At 45.3% G+C, this 20,317-nt stretch overlaps 1 protein-coding gene across 3 annotated transcripts in view; it reads right to left on the reverse strand.

Annotated features, from left to right (window-relative positions):
* Positions 1 to 20,317, reverse strand: part of PLEKHA2 (pleckstrin homology domain containing A2) — a 110,730-nt gene that overhangs the window by 39,107 nt on the left and 51,306 nt on the right. For all 3 annotated transcript variants that reach the window (XM_035138979.2, XM_035138974.2, XM_035138978.2), the window contains exons 3-6: positions 19,258 to 19,314; positions 17,284 to 17,332; positions 13,214 to 13,311; positions 3,036 to 3,143 (exon numbers count right to left, since the gene is read on the reverse strand). In XM_035138979.2, coding sequence (XP_034994870.1) covers positions 3,036 to 3,143; positions 13,214 to 13,311; positions 17,284 to 17,332; positions 19,258 to 19,314 — 312 coding nt within the window. The remainder of the gene's footprint in view (positions 1 to 3,035; positions 3,144 to 13,213; positions 13,312 to 17,283; positions 17,333 to 19,257; positions 19,315 to 20,317) is intronic.

The following is a 20,317-nucleotide window of genomic DNA, read 5'->3' on the forward strand; positions in this document are numbered from 1 at the left end:
ACAGCTTCCCCACTCGAGTCAGATCAGGACTCACGTTCGTTTTATCACCCTTCACTGCTACTACAAGAAGTTGATGTGCTTTTTCGGCATGCATCCCAGCTCACCGGAACAGTCATTGCCTGAATTTTTGTATTGCATTGCCCTCACTGCTTACGTTTCCACCCGAAGCAATGTGTACATTGTTGCACGCAAGCCCCAGTCTCTGAGTGGTGAAGGACTCCAGGGGTGCTTTCCCAGGGTTCAGTTTCTTTAGAATGCAAACCAGCAGAGACTGTGTTGTCTTTTAGGACATACACACAATGCAAGCACAGGATGGAAGGGATTGCAGCATCACCACTCCAACAGATCTTGCTTTCCCATTAGCCCCAAGCCCAGCACGGAACAAGACATGCCTCTGTGTCTCCAGCTTCCAGCACTGGCCCCATGCACAGTGGCCCCTTGCCCTATTGCTCTCCATCCTGGGTGAGGCAACCATTTGTCTCTAGGGCAACCTCTGCAGACTCATAAATCATAATAACTTTATATTATTATTATTATTATTATTATTATTATTATTATTATTATTATTAATCACAGTATTAACTGGCCAGCCGAAGCCCGGAAACGATGCCTTATGAGGAACGGCTTAGGGAGCTGGGTATGTTTAGCCTGGAGAAGAGAAGGTTAAGGGGTGATATGATAGCCAGGCTCACTGGAAGGACAGATCGTGAAGCTGAGGCTCCAATACTTTGGCCACCTCATGAGAAGAGAAGACTCCCTGGAAAAGACCCTGATGTTGGCAAAGATTGAGGGCACAAGGAGAAGGGGACGACAGAGGACGAGATGGTTGGGACAGTGTTCTCAAAGCTACGAACATGAGTTTGACCAAACTGCGGGAGGCAGTGGAAGACAGGAGTGCCTGGCGTGCTCTGGTCCATGGGGTCATGAAGAGTCGGACACGACTAAACAACTAAACAACAACATGATAGCCATGTTCAAATATATAAAAGGATGTCATATAGAAGAGGGTGAAATGTTGTTTTCTGCTGCTCCAGAGAAGCGGAGCAATGGATTCAAGCTACAAGAAAGAAGATTCCACCTAAACATTAGGAAGAACTTCCTGACAGTAAGAGCTGTTTGACAGTGGAATTTGCTGCCAAGGAGTGTGGTGGAGTCTCCTTCTTTGGAGGTCTTTAAGGAGAAGTTTGACAGCCACCTGTCAGGAATGCTTTGATCGTGTTTCCTGCTTGGCAGGGGGTTGGACTGGATGGCCCTTGTGGTCTCTTCCAACTCTTATGATTCTATGATTTGGGCTTGAGGGCATCCTGAGCAAGTTTGCAGATGACACCAAATTGGGAGGGGTGGCTAATACCCCAGAGGACAGGATCTTCCTGACAGTAAGAGCTGTTCGGCAGTGGAATTTGCTACCAAGGAGTGTGGTGGAGTCTCCTTCTTTGGAGGTCTTTAAGCAGAAGCTTGACAGGCATATGACAAGAATGCTTTGATGGTGTTTCCTGCTTGGCAGGGGGTTGGACTGGATGGCCCCTGTGGTCTCTTCCAACTCTTATGATTCTAAGAACGCACTGCAGTTGGCGTGCCGTGCGCAGGGGCATTGGTCACCTCCCAGTTCAGGGAGCTAGTCTGAGGTTCTAGGCAGGGTTTGGGGTTTGGAGCAAGGTGTCAGATCCCCACTCCTTCCTGAAGTTCCCTTGGTAGTGCAGAGTTTTTGCAAAGATTTTTTAAAAATGGGTATAGGTAGTGCAACTCCAAGCTGTGGGTGGGCAGGGAAAGAAACATAAATGTCATTGGTGATTTAATATAACTAGTAATGAAGCTGTGGGTTGAGCAGATGCTGTTGTTTCTTCAGGAGCAGTACAGTGCCCCTTTTGTCACAGAAAGGGGTCTTGCTTTGCATCGCTGTCGTTTTAACTGCTGCTAACTGGTCTGGAGTTTGGCTACTGGAGCTGGCTAGGGCATCATTGCAAAGTGGCAGGCTGTGGGGCAGTTCTGCACTATGGGGAGATTCTGCTGCACAAGTTCTGTTGCCACAGAGAGAAATGGCCCAAGAGCATGCTCAAAGAGAAACTCTATGATTCTATGATTCACTTAAGAAAGGGACTGGTTGGGTCAGTTTCCTCTTATTGATTCTACCTCACATAAACAGGATCACAACTTTGGGACTTACTTTTGCCACAAGACTGACTAATGCAGTGCCAGGGACGTGGCTGAATCGAATGCCTGGGAAGAGTCAAACTCTGAAGACGAAAGAATGCAGACAGACCAGGAGTGGGTTAGCTCACTCACACACACCAAGAGTTCCCAGACTCAGATAGAGCAGCAGACTCAGACAGCTCGTGGGCAGAGGGAGGGGAAGAGATAGACAGCATTGAGGGAGTTGCTATGCAACCAGGAGGGAAACAGCATTCAGAGGGCTCTTCTTTTAAGAGTGGGGGGGATTCCACCCACCTTCTCCCCGAACCAGAAGAGCTGAAAGGGTTAAAATTCAACAGAAGTGCAAGGGAGGAAGGACTAGACTTAGGCGCCCTTTGTGTGTGACAGGGGTGGAGACTCAGAGTGACCAACTCGCATCAAAGAGCGGCAGGCTGGGAGCTGTGCTCTGGATGTAATTTATAAATAAAATGTACCATAAAACTGCCAGAGACTTGTTAATTCTTATCAGGGCTTGCTTGCCTGCCTGAGATCATTAAAAGCAACTACCCTTCTGGAAACAAAACCATGTCTCTATAGGATCTTTGATCACGGTTAAGGCACCAACCCATAGACTCCTGTCTACGTATTATATGTACACCAGGCTTCCACAAACCCTGTCTGGCCCCAAGTTTGCTTATTTTCTCATTCCCTCCTCATACCTTTTCCCTTTTGTGCTTTGTATTTAGATTGTAAGGCTCCAGGCACAGGCTGTGTGTTTTTACAGTAGTCTTATCCACTCTGGGAGCCTTTTTGGCTGCAGAGGGGGGTAGAAATGCTGTCAACTTCTCCATCTCCATCCCTTCTCCAAAGCAACAGATTTGGCTGACCAGCAATTCCCTTCTCACCTGGTTGACTGAGATTGGCGTCTGCACAACCACCCCACCAATGATCTCAGTCCTGTAGGGACTCTTGACAACTTCTGCAGTTGGAGGGAAACTTTCACCCTTTGGAACCTAAGAGAGACAAAAGGACAAGTTACAGTATGTCTTGTGCCCAAAACCAAACAAGATCTGCCAGGCTCTCACTACAAGAGACAGCATCCTTCTAAATCCCTCCAAATGTACCCTTTTTTGAAGTGCTTTTATCAATTGCTAGAGTGACATCTGAGAACGTATATGAAATCCCATTCAGCAAGGATTTCATAGAATCATAGAGTTGAAAAGTACCATGAGGGTCATCTAGTCCAGCCCCTGCAATGCAGGAATCTTTTGCTCAATGTGGGACTCAAACCCATGACCCTGAGATGAAGGGTCTCATGCTCTATCCAAGACCAGCAAAGAGTCCAGCTGATTTGTAGAATTCCTGCAGGACTCCACTTTGAAATAGGGCTGCATTCTGGAACTAATAGGCTGCATTTATTTGCATGATATACCTGTACTAAAGAAAAAAGTTGGTGTTTTAAGATCAAATAATTTTGCTCGAATATTTTTTTGACAGATGGATTAGCTGGATTTGAATGACACAAGAGCCCCCAACCCAGCACAAAATCTGATTTGCATGTGTGTTGCACATTCTTGATAGTATTTTTAAAATGTACATTTTTAAAGACCTAGAACTCCTTAATGGGATCTATGTATCATCTTTCCTGGACTAGCAAATATGTCTTTGTACTTCAGCCCTGGTCCAACTTTTCATACCACAGCCTTGTCACACAGGGGGTGGGGAGCGAGGCCAAAATTTGATGCCCACTCCAGTCCTCACACTGGCTTCCCAAAGCCAGCTAAGTGAGGCACTGGGCTTTGGAAAGGTGGTGTGAGGCTCTAACAGGGTCCTAGGGCCCTCCCAACTCCTTCCTTGGGAACCAGTGTGGTGTAGTGGTTAAGAGCGGTAGTCTCATAATCTGGTGAACCGGGTTTGCGTCTCCGCTCCTCCACATGCAGCTGCTGGGTGACCTTGGGCTAGTCACACTTCTCCAAAGTCTCTCAGCCTCACTCACCTCACAGAGTGTTTGTTGTGGGGGAGGAAGGGAAAGGAGAATGTTAGCCCCTTTGAGACTCCTTTGGGTAGTGATAAAGTGGGATATCAAATCCAAACAAACTCCTCCTCCTCCTCCTCCTCCTCCTCCTCTTCCTCCTCTGTCTCCTCCTCCTCTTCTTCTCCTCCTCCTCCTCCTCCTCCTCCTCCTCCTCCTCCTCCTTTCTTCTTCCCAAAGCTGGGAACACAAACTAGCATTTGGGATGGAGGAAGGAGGACTCTTGGACCCTGTCAGAGCCTTATGCCTCCTTCCCAAAGCTCAGTGCCTTGCTTTCACTTCTGCTTGACCCACACTTTCTAGGCATGGGTCCCAGTGGTTTGCCCCTTCCCTGGCTCCTTTCCTAGTGCTATTTTTCTAGCAAAAGAGGTGCCAGAACTCACCATGAGCAGCACCTCCCTCTTTCTCATGGAATGGCACCTGAGAGGGGCCAGAACTGCGTTCCGGTGAGTTGCCCATGAAAAAAAGCCACAGGAAAATCTACCATTTTGCTTTAAATTGGGGCAAATATCAATCTGGAGAAAACCTGATTGACATTTGCTCTGAGTGCTAAAGATTGGGTTTCCCTGGGGGAAAGTGGTGGGACAAACGGAAGTCTGGATGAGCCCCGAGTCTTGTTTAATTGTACTGCCTTCAATAGGATTCACTATGCCTAATTCTAAAATGCATTGAAGTAACCATTATATAAATTAATAATAAAAATTTCCTTGTATTAAATTAGACAGAACTGCCCATGATTTCTACAGCCATATTATTAGTATCTTACTCTGTTTCCAACGTTGTGCTCACACCAAGCTTCCATATTTTTTAAAAAAACTTCTTTCTCTGAGGGATTAGTACCGTGTTTCTCCAAAAATAAGACACCGTCTTATATTTATTTTTCCTCAAAACAAAACAAAACACGGCGGCTTATTTTCAGGGGATGTCTTAATTTTTTTATTAAGTATGGTACAATTTAACCTACAAGGTTAAACTGCCTATCACTATGGCTTATTTTTGGGGTATGGCTTATTTTTGGGGTATGGCCTATTTTTGGGGTATGGCTTATTTTCGGAGAAACACGGTACCTTTGATTTGCAAAGCCCAATACCAGTCTCCTCTGGTGGTTCTACAGTATATGGGGCCATTCATGAAGTTATTTGCCCTGCAAAGGTACTCAGGTGTCCTCCGACGGGGGTGATGGCAACAGTAGCAGCAGCAGCACGCTCCTTCAGGTGCCAAGCAGACAGAGACATCGAGTCCAAGCCTAAATGTGGGTCTAGATCAGATTCAGGAGGAGCCTGTGGCTTTCAGGATGCATTTCCCCTGCCTAATAGCAGAAATTCTGATCTACAATCTGGTAGCAAATGCTGGGAGGATTCACTTTCCAACCTTCCATCAGAAAGGTGAAGGTACTCTGTAGGCTGGGCAGGTAAAACTGGCTTTTACTAGGCTAACACCTACCTGACCCAGATCTCCGCCTCAGCTGGTCCAGTACATAACATTCTAGGGCTGATCTCAAACAACCAATATGGGGAAGGAATTGCACAGGCTGTCTCTGGATGCAAGTTCTCCATAAGATGGTTAGAAGGGCTCTGCTGGATCAAAGGGAAGCTTCCATCTAATCCCAGACCCTCTTTTTCCCATGGTGGCCAACCGGACACATCCAGAGAGCTGTCAAGCACAGCATGAAGGCAACTGCCTTCTTCTGCTTCTCAGCAAAGCCACTAGTTTAGGTGTCTCTTGAAGAAGATTAGACAAATTCACATGAGAAAGGGGCACCAATGTCTCATTTCATCAGATTTTGACCTTCCTGGAGCTATATGCTGCTGTTGGGGGGGGGGGCGCTGAGGCCAGTGGAGGGAAAGGACAGGGCTGAAAGTGGCTGGAGAGCACTGTCAATTTCTGTCAACTTCTTCCCCCGTCCCCTACCTGCCCACTGCCACTTGCATGAAATTAGAGTGAGGGTCTCACGTGGTCCTCAGGCCACAGAGTAATGCAGGGATGGGCAAAGAGCAATTATCTTCACCCTGTACTTGGCGTGGGAAGAAGCTTTTGGCAACTTTTGACCCTAGCAAATGCCTATCAGGGTCATATTCCCACATGGGCGACTTTCCAGGGCCCACATGGTGAAAAAAGTCAGAGGTTTCTACACACATTTTGTAGCACCCTGCTTGTGGTTGACACTTAGCTGGAATGAAATATTCAACGCAGCAATAGAGAAATTAAAATAATAATTTATTTGTCAGACAAATAAATGAGAGGCACAGTGGTATAGTTACCAAAAAGCTCTGCCTGCTCTAGCCCTGCTGGTCAGCACTTATATTCCCTCAGCCCAGCTCCCTTGCTCCTCCTTTGGCTGCCTCTGTCCAATCAGCTTAGTTGAAATTCCTATTGGCTGTGTGCTAGAGCCAATAATAAAAGATACACCCATTTCCTATTACCTTTTATGGGAGACAAAGAGCTATATATCCTTCTATCATAAATGGCAGACAAGTAGTCATATATCTTTATATTTGCCAAAACAAGGAACCTTAATTACCAGATCACCTTTGCCCTTGCATTCCAACACAAATGGCTAAAACAAAATGATTAAAACAGATGGCTATGGTAATAAATTCTATCTAAACAAAAGCCTGGCTGTGCATTCCCACACACCCAGGAGCCATAAGAATCTAACATAAGAATCTAACATTTCTTACTTTCTAAATCCTTTAGAAAAGTAACATTTCTTACTTTCTAACTCCATTAAGCCAACAAATCTCATAAAAGGCACATTGGTTTATAATAGTATACAATACTGTATAACAGAAACTTTTAGAAAAAGGTTTGTGTGCAAAAGACCTCAAAGCAGAGGCTTGAAAAGGCTTCTTTAGAAATGAGCCCCCCTTTCCATGAGCCCCCCTTTCCTTCTCCCAGCTGCTGTTGTCATTAGCTCTAACATGCTCAGTAAACCTTAGACTTTAGAAAAATAATGGCTATGACTCTCTCATGATATCACTTTCTGTTAAACAATATTTACCAACTCTTAATTAGTGTATTTGCAGCTGGATTGTATTTTCTAAATATGCAGGGTCATCTCAAGCCAGTAATTTTAACCTTTTACAGCCTGTGAGGCTCATAGCTGCCAAGTTGTCCCTTATTTTAAGGGATTTTCCCTTATGCTGAATAGGCTTCCTCGCGAGAAAAGGGAAAACTTGGCAGCTATGGTGAGGCTGTAAAGGTCTTTTGCTTGTCATAAATCAGGGGGCCCTAGCAAGGAGAGCAGGAAAATAAACAAACAACAGTTAGAATGCTTTAGCCGGCTGGAGCAGCATTAAACATTTGCAAATATATCTTTTAAATTCATACAGGCCTCAATCAGGTGCCTCAATTTCACTCTCCTGGCATTATCACTCTTAAAGGACGCATTCGAGCCAGCCAAAGGCCTTTGAGGAAGGGATGAACAGGCCAGAGAGAAGCCTGACTGGCCACGTTTGACTCCCAGGACTGAGGTTGCTCCCCTCTGGTGTTTTAATGATACACATATTTGCAAACACAACTTTGCTCCCACTTGGTGCTCACATTTAATACATCTTAGATGTATGCCTAACACAGCATGCAAATGAAGCCACTATTGATGACTTCAGGAATCTAAAAAGGTTTCCGTTCATATTCATTTCTCAGTTCTTAAGATAATAATCCATGTTCCAAAACAGCAACCAGTTTTTGAAAGTCAAGTCTGGCCAACTGAAGGGGAAGTAGCCAGCCCTCATGGACAGGGAAACAGGAAATAAGCATGTTGTTTCAGAAGCACCACAGCGATTTTACAGGGTGAGTGGATATGGGGAATTTAGTCAAGTTGCTGTCAAGTCATCCCTGTATTTAAGGCACCAGTGGCCAACCATTCTGGCAAGTGGGGCACAAGCTATGCCCACAGAGCTCTACTCCTTGCAGAGTGGCGGAGTTGACAGGAGGCCTCTCTTGCCCTCACATAGAGCTGCATACTACTCTGTGAAGAGGGATTGGTTCCTGAACCACTGTGGGCATTGGTGGTCTTTGAGGAGTATAAGGGTCCCCTAACAACCCTCAGCACCTTTAACAAACTTCAGACGCCAGGATTCCTTGGGGAAGCCATGACTGCTTAAACAGCTATGATACTGTGTTAAATGTATAGTGCAAGTGGGACCCAAGTTGGGGAGGGGGGGGGAGAAAGCATTGGTTTTCTTTGCCTTTCAATGGGAAGCCACCTAATTTGCATGTCTTGAACCAATAAGCAAACCGAAACACAGCTATTATTTGAAATTCATACTACTCTGAATTACTCCAACCAACCAGTGAGTACAAAATACATCATATTAGGGGGAAATGTGCAAACCCCCCATCCTATATTTGTGTAAACAACATGCAGAAATGAATTTTATTATGGGAAATTACTTTCAAAGATGTGTGTGTTAGTCAAAATTGCACACAAAAATGTGTTTATTAGGAAAAATTCACACAAAAATGCTGATTGATTTTCAAGAGTGGTTTTTTAAAAAGACACACAAATTGCTTCAAAAATGTGGAGGCCTGATTCTGAGACAAGAAAAATGAGACACCGAAACTGACTGATTTGTCTTTTGCTACTCAGTCCATGTGCATCTCCCCAATGCTCTTAGAAGATGCCTCTAGGCCTCCAAGCGCAACCAAGCTGCAGGTGCACAATGGCAGAGCGCAACGGCTATATGGCACACAAGCTGCCTTTCAGGAAAACTTTCCATCCCTATTGATCAGTGGGGAGCCACTGGCGCCTTTCCAAGGGAGCTGGACAAAAAACCCACAGGCTTAGATCACTGCAGCTGCAGCTTGGCAACAGGTCTAATGTGAGCTATGCAGGAGGCAGGGGGCATTTGATATTCCAACCACAGGTGTTGGTAGTGATACAAGATACCCCCCCCCACACACACTTCCCCAATGCCAGAGCCATCAACACCCTGAGCAAGGCATCCTCAACCCAAAGGTTCCATATGATGGGGCAAATGGGAAACATTTTGGACAAGTTGAAAGAAAAAGAAAAAAAAGTTGAGAGACAATCCGAAAAGTTAGGAAGTTCAAAAAGAGATAAAAGCTTTGCAGGTACAGTATTCCCAAATAATAAATGAGGAAATCGAATGGAAGATTAGAAGAATGAAGCAAAGATCATTTGAATCGGCTAATAAATGTGGGAAATTGTTGGCCTGGCAATTGAAGAAAAGACAAAAGGAGAATACAATTATAAAAATTATGGACGAAGGAAAATCTATTGAGAACCCTGCAGAGATAAGGAAATGCTTCACAAAATATTATAAACAGCTATATAAAAGGGAAAAAGAAGATATAGATGGAATAGAGAAGTTTATAAAGGAAAATGGATTACAGAAAATTCCAGTACACCAAAAGAACCTACTGAATGGGTTGATTACAAGACAAGAGGTTGAAACAGCAATCCAAGAGTTGAAAAACGACAAGGCCCCAGGACCTGATGGACTTACCTCCAAGTATTACAAAACATTAAAAAACTGGTTGATACAACCATTAATGGAGGTAGCAAATGAGATTTTAGGGGGAGGCAAGGCACCAGAGACTTGGAAAGACGCTTTTATCTCTCTGATACCAAAACCGGATGTGGATAAGACTCAGGTTAAGAATTATAGACCAATCTCCTTATTAAATGTGGATTATAAGATATACGCTAGCATTTTGGCATCAAGACTGAAAAGGGTGTTGAAGGACTTAATACATAAAGACCAGACAGGATTTCTGCCTGGAAGGCATATGAAAGACAATGTAAGAATTATAATAGACATTTTGGAGAGACTGGAAGTGAAAATAAACACCAAAGCAACGTTAATTTTTGTAGATGCCGAAAAAGCTTTTGATAATATTTCTTGGATTTTTATGAAACGAAACTTTGCAAAAATGGAGGTTGGCCAAAATTTTGTTAATGGGATTAACGGTATCTATTCTGAGCAAAGAGCCAAAATCATTGTAAATAATGTGGTCTCAGAAGAGATAAGAATTGAGAAAGGAACAAGACAAGGGTGCCCACTCTCCCCCCTGCTATTCATTTCCGTCCTGGAGGTCTTGCTGAATATGATTAGGAGCGATGAAGGTGTTAAAGGAATTACAGTGGGTACAAAACAATATAAGCTAAAAGCCTTTGCAGATGATTTAGTACTGACTTTGCAGAACCCTGAACAAAGTGCTGTAAGAGTATTGCAGATAATTCAAGAGTTTGGTAGAGTGGCAGGCTTTAAGTAAAATAAAGGGAAAACTAAAGTGTTAGAAAAGAATTTGACGATGCAAGAGAGACAAAGAATAGAGGACTGCACAGGACTGAAATGTGTGAAAAAGGTGAAATACCTAGGAGTTAATATGACGTCAAAAAATCTGAATCTGTATAAGGATAATTATGAGAAGCTATGGAAGGAAATTAAAAGAGATTTGGAAGTGTGGACAAGGTTGAAATTGTCCTTAATGGGTAGAATAGCAACTGTTAAAATGAATGTATTGCCGAGAATGTTGTTTTTATTTCAGGCCCTTCTGATAGTAGATAAGATGAAATGCTTTCAAGAGTGGCAGAAGACATTGTCTAAATTTGTCTGGCAAGGGAAGAAACCTAGGATTAAATATAAACTTTTGACAGATGTAAAAGAAAGAGGAGGATACTCTTTGCCAGACTTAAAGATTTATTTTGAAGCCGCAGCTTTTTGTTGGCTGAAGGAATGGTTTTTGCTAGACAATGACGACTTGCTGGATTTAGAGGGCCATGATAATGCATTTGGGTGGCATGCATATTTATGGTATGATAAAGTAAAGTTGCACAAAGGCTTTAAAAATCATATAATTAGGAAATCATTGTTTAATGTTTGGATTAGATATAAAGATTTGTTGGAAAGAAAAACTCCTAGGTGGATTTCACCACTCGAGGCAAAGAAACCTAAAAGGACAAATATGGATGAGAATAGGCTGAAATATAAAGATATTTTGATGGAGGTGGGAAACCATTTTAAGTTAAGGCCATATGAACAATTGAAGGACAGGCTGAGTGATTGGTTTCAGTATGTGCAGATAAATGAAGCATTTAAATTAGATAAAAAAATAGGATTCCAATCAGAAAAGTCGAAATTAGAAATTGAATTGTTAGAGACAGACAGTAAGAATCTGGCCAGAATGTATAATTTGTTGCTAGAATGGCATTTGAAAGATGAGCAAACAAAATCGGTTTATGATTGAATGGGCCAAAGATTTGGGCCATAATGTGATGATGTCGGACTGGGAAAAACTGTGGAAGAAGGGTATGAAGTTTACGGCATGTACTGTGTTGAAGGAAAATTTGATGAAAATGATGTATAGATGGTATTTGACGCCGGTTAAGTTAGCTAAAATGTACCATAAAAGTGACAACAAATGTTGGAAATGTAAGGAGGATGTTGGCTCATTTTACCATATGTGGTGGACATGCCCTAAGATAAAAGGCTTCTGGGAAATGATTTATAATGAAATGAAAAAGATTTATAAAAACACTTTTTTGAAGAAACCGGAGGCCTTTTTACTTGGAATAGTTGGGGAAGAAATCCCCAAAGAGGATGTTAATTTGTTCATGTATGCCACCACAGCTGCCAGGATTCTAATAGCAAAATATTGGAAAAAAGAGGAACTGCCTTCGTTGCAGGAATGGCAAATGAAAATGATGGATTATATGGAATTGGCAGAACTGACAGGAAGACTCCGGGACCAAACAAGTGACAAAGTTCTAAAAGATTGGAAGAAGTTTAAAATATATATAGGGAAAGCATTTGACAATTAGATTTTGAATATCCAGGAAAATAAAGAAGTTAAGGTAATAGGGAGACAATATAAGATTAAAAGTAATAAATTTTGGTAGATGTTATTAAGATGAAATTAAGAAGTGTTAAAGGGATTACATGATGGGTAAGAAAGATGATTTAGAAACTGCTATAGAAGCTTATAAAAATGGAAAATCAGATAGTGGGGAACTGGGGAAGCCAGAAGACAATGAATATTAAAATGGATTGGAGATGATATGTTTTTGTTTTATGTTGTTTGATGTTGATGTATTTTTGTATTTTTATTTTTTTGTATTTTTATGTTTTTTGTATTTTTTATGTGTGTTAGATAAAACTATTAATAAAAAATATATTTTTTAAAAAAAGAATTATTCTGAATAAATTTTAAAACCACGCAATTTGTGAAATTGCTCAGCCTGGCTGGTCTGCAGGTGCCCAATTGCAGTTGCTTTTGCAATTCTCCTGGAGTAACTTTAACTAGAATAAATGGCTGGGGAAGTGTAACAAAGTGCTGTGGGTGCCCCCCCCCACCTGTGGTAGTACAGGACTTTTCAGGCTCTAAAATACTGACAGCTTAAAGGGGTCTTTCTCCTATTTGTGCCCTGGGTGTTCTATCTGTTGTGCATTTCCTGGGGTGAGTTGTTAAGAAAATTGGAGTAGGAACCTGCTTGTTATTACTTCTTACTTTACTATTTAAAGACTTTCTACACTGACTTTTTACATTGGGCACTTCCAGATAATCACTGTTTTCAGATGGGATTCAATCCTATACCAGCAAAAATTGGTTCAACAATTATGACTGGGAGGTCTTGTACAACAAACCCACTTCCTCAAAGGCCACATGTTTTGCAATAAGGTAAGTGACAGCAAAGTGTGGGATAACATTTGCTTTGATGCAATGTTGTTTAACTTCCCCATAAGCAAATTGGAATGAATGCTCATTTAACAGCTAACATTGTCTGATCTACCTGCAAACTAATCAGGATGAATAAAAGAATAACCGGGGGGGGGGGAGAAGAAGATAAGACGTACTCCCTGTACCATAAGTGCAGACCCCTCTCCTTCCCCAAATTAATGCACTCCACCTGTTCAATTATGTTTTAGGATTCTGGCCAAGATGCCCACATAATTCAGCTGAAAGGAAAGGAAAGAAATCCCTACATTCCAACTACTAGATTAAAGCCTGAATAAGAGGAAATCAACATGACCCCTTCTTTCCACTGAACACCAAAAGGATACCCAAAGCACTGGGCAAACCTACCGTGATCTTGCTGGCCCGATTTAGTGCCTCCACCCAGTCCTGCAGGTCCTTTTGGTCATTGGCTTGCAAAACATAGCGCTGAGACAATGCATTAATAACTGTGGACACAGAGATCAGTGTCAGTGTTTGGCATCGTTCAAAGTAATGGACAGCAACCTGTGGTCTTCCTCCCATTATTTTCCCCACCCTTCCTACCACAAGCTGAGATCCTCTACGAAAGGACCTCTGCCATATCGGTCCAATGGATAGCTACAAGATACAGGGTCTTCTCAGTGGTAGCACCCCACTGAGCATAGAATACACCATTTGTTTAAAGCACATTTCTCCCCCACCCCAAATTCTGGAAATTGTAGTTAAGGCTATTGGTAAATTTATGGTAGCTCTATGAAGAGTGAACAACAGTTCCCAGGATTCTTTGGGAGATGTCATGTGCTTCAATCATATAGATTGGATCATAGAATCATAGAGTTGGAAGAGACCACAAGGGCCATCCAGTCCAACCCCCTGTCAAGCAGGAAACACCATCAAAGCATTCCTGACATATGGCTGTCAAGCCTCTGCTTAAAGACCTCCAAAGAAGGAGACTTCACCACACTCCTTGGCAGCAAATTCCACTGTCGAACAACTCTTACTGTCAGGAAGTTCTTCCTAATGTTTAGGTGGATGTAACATCGAGGCTCACCTGGAAAGCTCTCCCCACCACCACCCTCTTTCAGATGGAGAAAACAATTCTGTTCTAGAAGGCATTTGCCCTCACAGAATCCAATCTGATCTAGTTGCTGGTCTTAGCACTTAGATTTAAAAGGGTGTTTGCATTGGGGAATCTAAAACCGAATGTCACTCTAAAGTTCTTGGCTTTGGATATTGTAAGGGGGCGGAGTTACAGAGAACATTCCCCCATCATAAAGTCCAGCTCCTCCAGCAGTCAGAGCTCCAGCAGCGGGTCCAGTGAAGGGCAGGAGGAAGTGAGCAGGTCGGTCCAGGGCTCCGGCAGAATCCAAGAGCCGCGACTGCAGCCTAGAGCTCCTCTACAGGAAATGGCCAGCAGAGGAGCATCGGACAGGCGCCCTTTCCCCCCAACGCCTGATTTGAGGCGTGCCAGCTCCCGTAGGAGCAAGGGGTGGCACTTGGGGGTCCCCAAACTACTTTGCTGGGCACGTGGCTGGAAAGCGCCATTGCGAGATTCTGATGAAGACTGAACAGTCATGTTCTCTTGCACTGTAAATAACTATGCACCAATAAAAGTCTTAAAGACACGACGGTGTGGCGCGTCGTTACTCGAGGGTAGCCACTAGCATCCCTCACAGATTTTATGGCTGGGTTTATAAATTCTGCAAGTGGGACCTGCAATAAAATGCCACAATGTATGCTCCCCTTCTAACAGGAGATCTCCAGCCAGCCAGCCAGACCCACTGTCCTCCAGGGTGGTATAAATGGTGAGGGCAGGAGTGGGGAATCTGTACCCCCTTGAAGTAATGTTGTGGACTACAATCCTACCAGACCCACTCAGCCAGCATGGCCAATGGCCAGAGATTATGGGTCCCTACAATTGGCAACTGAGGTGGTGACACCTCAGGGGGCTGCCTGGTTTGCATTGACCTATGACAGGGCCTTTTCAAGGATGAGTCCCTGTTTGTTTGTTTGTTTGTTTGTTTGTTTGTTTGTCTGTTTGTCTGCCTTCCTTCCTTAATACTGACATTCAGGAAGCATCTAAAAACATTCTTGCTTAGCCAGGCATTTGATGGCTGTTCCTGGCAAAACCAAAATCACTGGCTAAGAGAATGCTTTTAACTGTTTTTTAGAGTGGTTTTAACCATGTTTAGTACTGATATGCTGATCTCCTTTGGGAGGAATACCAGGCTCTAGGTGAAATCATCTTCATCATCTGAGGGGTCACAAGTTCCCTACTTTTCTGTCAAGGTCCCAAACAGACCAATGCATCCTCCTCCTGACCCCTCGTTTTCTGTTTTATTTTTCCAAATGACACTCAATATTCTGTGGTTTTGGAGAATACTCCATTCTCATTGTTGGAATTTTAGAAGGGGTGGGATTTGTTTGTTGGTTCGTTTTGGTACTTCTGCCAGCTTCAGGATTCTCTGAATCAGGCCAGTCACTGGCGGAGAAAGAAGAGTCCGGGGGGAGCGCACCGCCCCCGGCAGTGCGATCCCGGCAGTGTGCCATTACGGCTGCAACCCGCCCTGCCCCCAGGATGGGCACCAGCCCCGCCCCGCCTGCCCCCCCCCCTGTGCCAGAGCATGAAGCTCCGCCACAGAGGCCAATACAACCTCTTTATTCTTGCTGGTCTCATTTTGGCTCCATTTCTGTTGGGACCAGAGTTTGCTACCGTGTTTCTCATATTATAAGACATGTCTTATATTTATTTGTTCCGCAAAAAAACACACTATGGCTTATTTTCAAGGGATGTCTTATTTTTTTCCTCCTCCTCCTGCCGCAGCCGGCATTGCTGCTGCGCCTATCACTATGTCTTATTTTCGGGGTATGGCTTATATTCCTTGAATGCTTAAAAATCCTGCTATGGCTTATTTTATGGGTATGTCTTAAAATATGAGAAACAGGGTATTAGGGGGAGTGATATTGATATTTCATTGAATATATTTTTATTCTTCACAAATTTAAAAAATACGTTAAATGCATTAAAAAATACATTGTGCTGGGGAATGTAGATGGGAAGTTGAAATGCAAGCAAACTTTATGTTTTTTAGAGCAAATGTTACTCACTGCTTGTATACAACCACCTTTGGGATGGGGGTTCGGTTATAAAGACCATCATGCATTTTGCAGATGGGCAGAAGGAGTGCAGAATATGGTACAGTCCATAGAATTCAGCTCTCTGAACATCCCAGTTTTAAAGTCAGCTTCTAGCTCCTTAAACATCTTCTGGTTTCTATGATTGCAAGGTTTTGCATTGACAAAATCCTCTCAAAAACCAGAGGGATAGCCAGGTCAGTTTCCCGAGGGTTGGAAGTGTGGCTGAGAAAGGAGGGAATCAAATTCACAGAATAAGCTTGTGGTGGGGTGGGAGGAATCTGAATCCACTTCAAGGGTGCATGAAGACACTCATTGAAATCTAAACTATGGTCTGAAGCATCCTTCACTAACCTGGTGCCTTCCAGATGTTTTGGACTACAACTCCCATCAGCCTCAGCCAGCACATGCCAGCTGGGACCGATGGGGATTGTGTTACAACACATCTGGAGGGCAGCAGGTTGACAAAGGATGAGCTCTGTTCTCCTGCCTCCTCCCTTGCATGTCATGCATAATAATAATAATAATAATAATTTATTTATACCCCGCACACCTGGCCCACTCTGGGAGGCTCCCAACAGAATATTAAAAATAGAATCAAACATTAAAAACTTCTCCAAACAGGGCTGCCTTCAGGTGTCTTCTAAAAGTCAGTTGTTTATTTCCTTGACATCTGATGGGAGGGCGTTCCACAGGGCAGGTGCCGCTACCGAGAAAGCCCTCTGCCTGGTTCCCTGTAACCTCACTTCTCGCAGTAAGGGAACCGCCAGAAGGCCCACGGAGCTGGACCTCAGTGTCCGGGCAGAACGATGGGGGTGGAGACGCTCCTTCAGGTATACTGGGCTTAAATCATTAAGTTACGTTTTGGAGGTAAACTTAACCACGGTTTGCTGGTTCAAATGTAATGGCAAATTATGCTTTGATGAAAACAGGAAGTGACAAAAGTCTGAATGCAGCCCAACATTCAGCCCACGCCATCTAACTGGCATAGTGTTAGCTTTCCTCTGCAACCACGAAATGAAATTAGAGCCCTTTTGGGGAGACTTGAACAAAATAACCATATTACAGAATCTCTGGTGTCCATCTTCTCTTTGATGGACAACTTATGCATCAGCGTCCCCTAATTGATGGCTGAAAGTGACATTGAGTGATGACTTGTGTCCATAAACACAAGTCATACAGGTTTAAAAGCCACAGGAAGCGTTAAGTGTTGCAAGTGCAGCTGCTGGTTTTCAAGTGTCCTGTGCTCTGAAGACTTACACGCCCTTTCCCTTCCCCCCTCCCCCGGAATGCCTTCTACTTACCAAAGCAGAGGGGGGTTTTGGGCTTTTGTTTGGGGGGAGCCACACTGACCTGAAAGGAAAGAAGCACAGAGGTGAGGTGAGATGGCTGATGACGCAGCTCTGAGTAATTGTGTCCTAGTTGTTGGGTAAGTTGCACATGTTTTTTTCCAGGGTGCCTTTAGCCTCGCAGCCAAACCCTCAGCACCCTAAACCTTTCTCAGCAGTTAAGGCAGGCAGGATTGAGCAGGTGAAGCCTTTCCTACCATGCAGCATTTAAAGGAGGGGGGAACTTTTGCAAGGCCAAGGGCCACATTCCCTTGCAGACAAACCTTTGGGGGCCACATGCTGATGGTGGGCATGGCCAGAAACACAACTGGGTGGGTCAACAGCTGTGACTCTGTCCTTTGCCTAGCAGGCTACATTCCAGCCATGTCAGAAGCAGAGCTTCCTCTGCATCCCCCATGGAGACAAGGGACAGCCCTTGTCACAGGTCCAGGATGATACTTAGCCCATAGAGGCACTTAAGTGTACCAGGCGCCGTGGCGCGATGATCCCTCCGGCGTCCCTCACGCTCTGCCGGGCAGGGCCAGGCGCAGTGGGCAGCCGGAGGGCGCAGCGCAACAGGCTGGGACACTGCCAGCTGTGCTCCGCCTCCGCCTGCTCGGCTGAAGCGAGACAGCGGCAGCGAAGCTACCTCCGTTGGGGGAAACCTGAACCTGGACGTGGCTGCGGAGCATTGTGGGGCAGCGCTGTCTGTGCTCGCTGTGACTTGAAGGAGTGTGGGCGGAAGGTAGCCCAGGTCCAGATTTCCCCCAACGGAGGCAGCTCTGCCGCTGCTGCTGCTGCTGCCCCCTCGCTTCAGCCACCGCTGCCAGGAAAGGAGCGGAGCAGGTGAGGCACCTTGTGCCTTTTTGATGCGCCCCCTGCTGGGCGGGCGCTCTGGCACACCATGCCAGTCAGCCCAATAGGAAGGACGACCCTGGGCATGGGGCACCAGGGCACCAAGTTCTGGAAGGCGCCAGGAAGTAGGCGGAGGCTGGACACGGTGTCTCCCGGCATCAGCTCGCTGCCCTTGCCTGCCTCCATCATGCCGCACTGAAGCAGCACCGTGCCCAGAGCCTCCACCTCTTCCCTGCTGGAGGAGCTGCCCTCCAGCTGCTGCCCGCCTCCTTCAGCCCCGCAAAGCTGCCGGCAGCACCGTAAAAAGGTCAGCAATTTTGGGAAACTGGGGGGGGGCGTGGAGGGATCTTTCAACCACAGCGCCGGATATGCCTTCACTGACAGCAACACACGGCTCTGCAGCCAAAGGACTAGAACAGGAATGAATGGGGAAGACTGCGCCCCTCCTGATATAGGGCAACAACTGCTATAATCCCTGGGCACTGGCCATGCTGGTGGGGGCTGTGGGGTGTTAGGCTCCAACAACAGTTGGAGGGTCACAATTGCCCCCGCCCGTGGCTTTTAATAAGGGGATGAAATGCCACCCTTTGCAACTGGCCCCCTGACCCCCGGGTTGCTCTCTGCCCCAGCAGCAGCAGCAGCAGCCTACGGTAGTTCTGCCTTCTTCCTCCACATTAGGCAAAGGCTTCCTCCTTCCCCCAAGAAATTATACTTTCTTCAATTGAGGATTTGTGAATCATTGGGTTATGCTGGGCAATGAGAAACAGGTTTGTCCCCAGTGGAAGTGGTGGCATTTTGTGTCCAGCTATGGATACATTGCTACTCAGCAGCACTGGGCCATGCAAACCAATATCAAGAATGCAGGAATGGGGCCATCCTTGACCAGGGATCTGAAAAGAGCCCGTCCAACCAAGCTCAGATTTTGTCTATTCTGTCACAAACTCAGGTGGTTATAAGAGTGAGTGCACCCATAGTTATAAGCACAGAACTGGTGGGCTTAAAACAATAGCAACAAAACCTTGAGGACTAGAAGAGTGGAGAAGAGCAACAGCCTCTGCCACTTTCCTGCCAATCATATCTCCACCTTGTTCTTACCTTCGAGATGTAGGTCAGCTGCAAAGATCCCACTGCTTTGGCCCCCACGGCCAAGTTCTGAAATGGGTTAAAAAGTCAATCAGTCAAGTAGCAACAAACAAACGAACCCTCAGATTGCGTATTTAGAATTAGTGATGCCCAGTGGCAAGGATGCTAAAATTAAGCGACTGGAGCAGCCTTCTTCAAGCAGCCTGGCGTCCTCTAAACCCCTGACCCCTGGCCATGCTGGCTGGGGCTGGTGACAGATGGAGACAACTGGAAGGCACCATGTTGGAGAAGGCAGCTGTAGAGGGTCTGGCCCACTGCCCGCCTGCCCTGGAGCATGGCTGCCCTTCTTTCTCACGCCAATACATCACCCTTCATTCAAGATGCTCAAGGGGTCTTACCTAGGTCACTCTTCACTTTATGCTCACAACCCCCTTTTGAGATAGCCCAAAGAATTATAGAATCGTAGAGTTGGAAGGGACCTCGAGGGCCATCTAGCCCAACTCTCTGCAATGCAGGAAGCACAGCCAAAGCATCTGTGACAGACCTCTGCCTAAAAGCCTCCAGGGAAGGAGAGGCCACCACCTCTTGTGGACGTCCATTCCACTGTCAAACAGCTTTTACCCACAGAAAAGTTCCTGATGTTTAATCAGAATCTCCTTTCTTGCAACTTGAAGCCATGAGTTCGAGTCCTGCCCTCCAGAGCAGGAGAAAAGAAGCTTGCTCCATCTTCCATGTGACAGCCCTTAAGATATCTGAAGATGCCCACAGAGCCTAGGGCTTGCCGATCAGAAGGTCGGCGGTTCGAATCCCCGTGACGGGGTGAGCGCCCGTTGCTTGGTCCCAGCTACTGCCAACCTAGCAGTTCGAAAGCACGTCAAAGTGCAAGTAGATAAATAGGTACCACTACCGCGGGAAGGTAAATAGCATTTCCGTGTGCTGCTCTGGTTCGCCAAAAGCAGCTTTGTAATGCTGGCCACATGACCTGGAAGCTGTATGCCGGCTCCCTCAGCCAATAACACGAGATGAGCGCCGCAACCCCAGAGTCGGTCACGACTGGACCTAATGGTGAGGA

Source organism: Zootoca vivipara, chromosome 15, assembly GCF_963506605.1.
Source record: "Zootoca vivipara chromosome 15, rZooViv1.1, whole genome shotgun sequence".
Classification (NCBI taxonomy): Eukaryota; Metazoa; Chordata; class Lepidosauria; order Squamata; family Lacertidae; genus Zootoca; species Zootoca vivipara.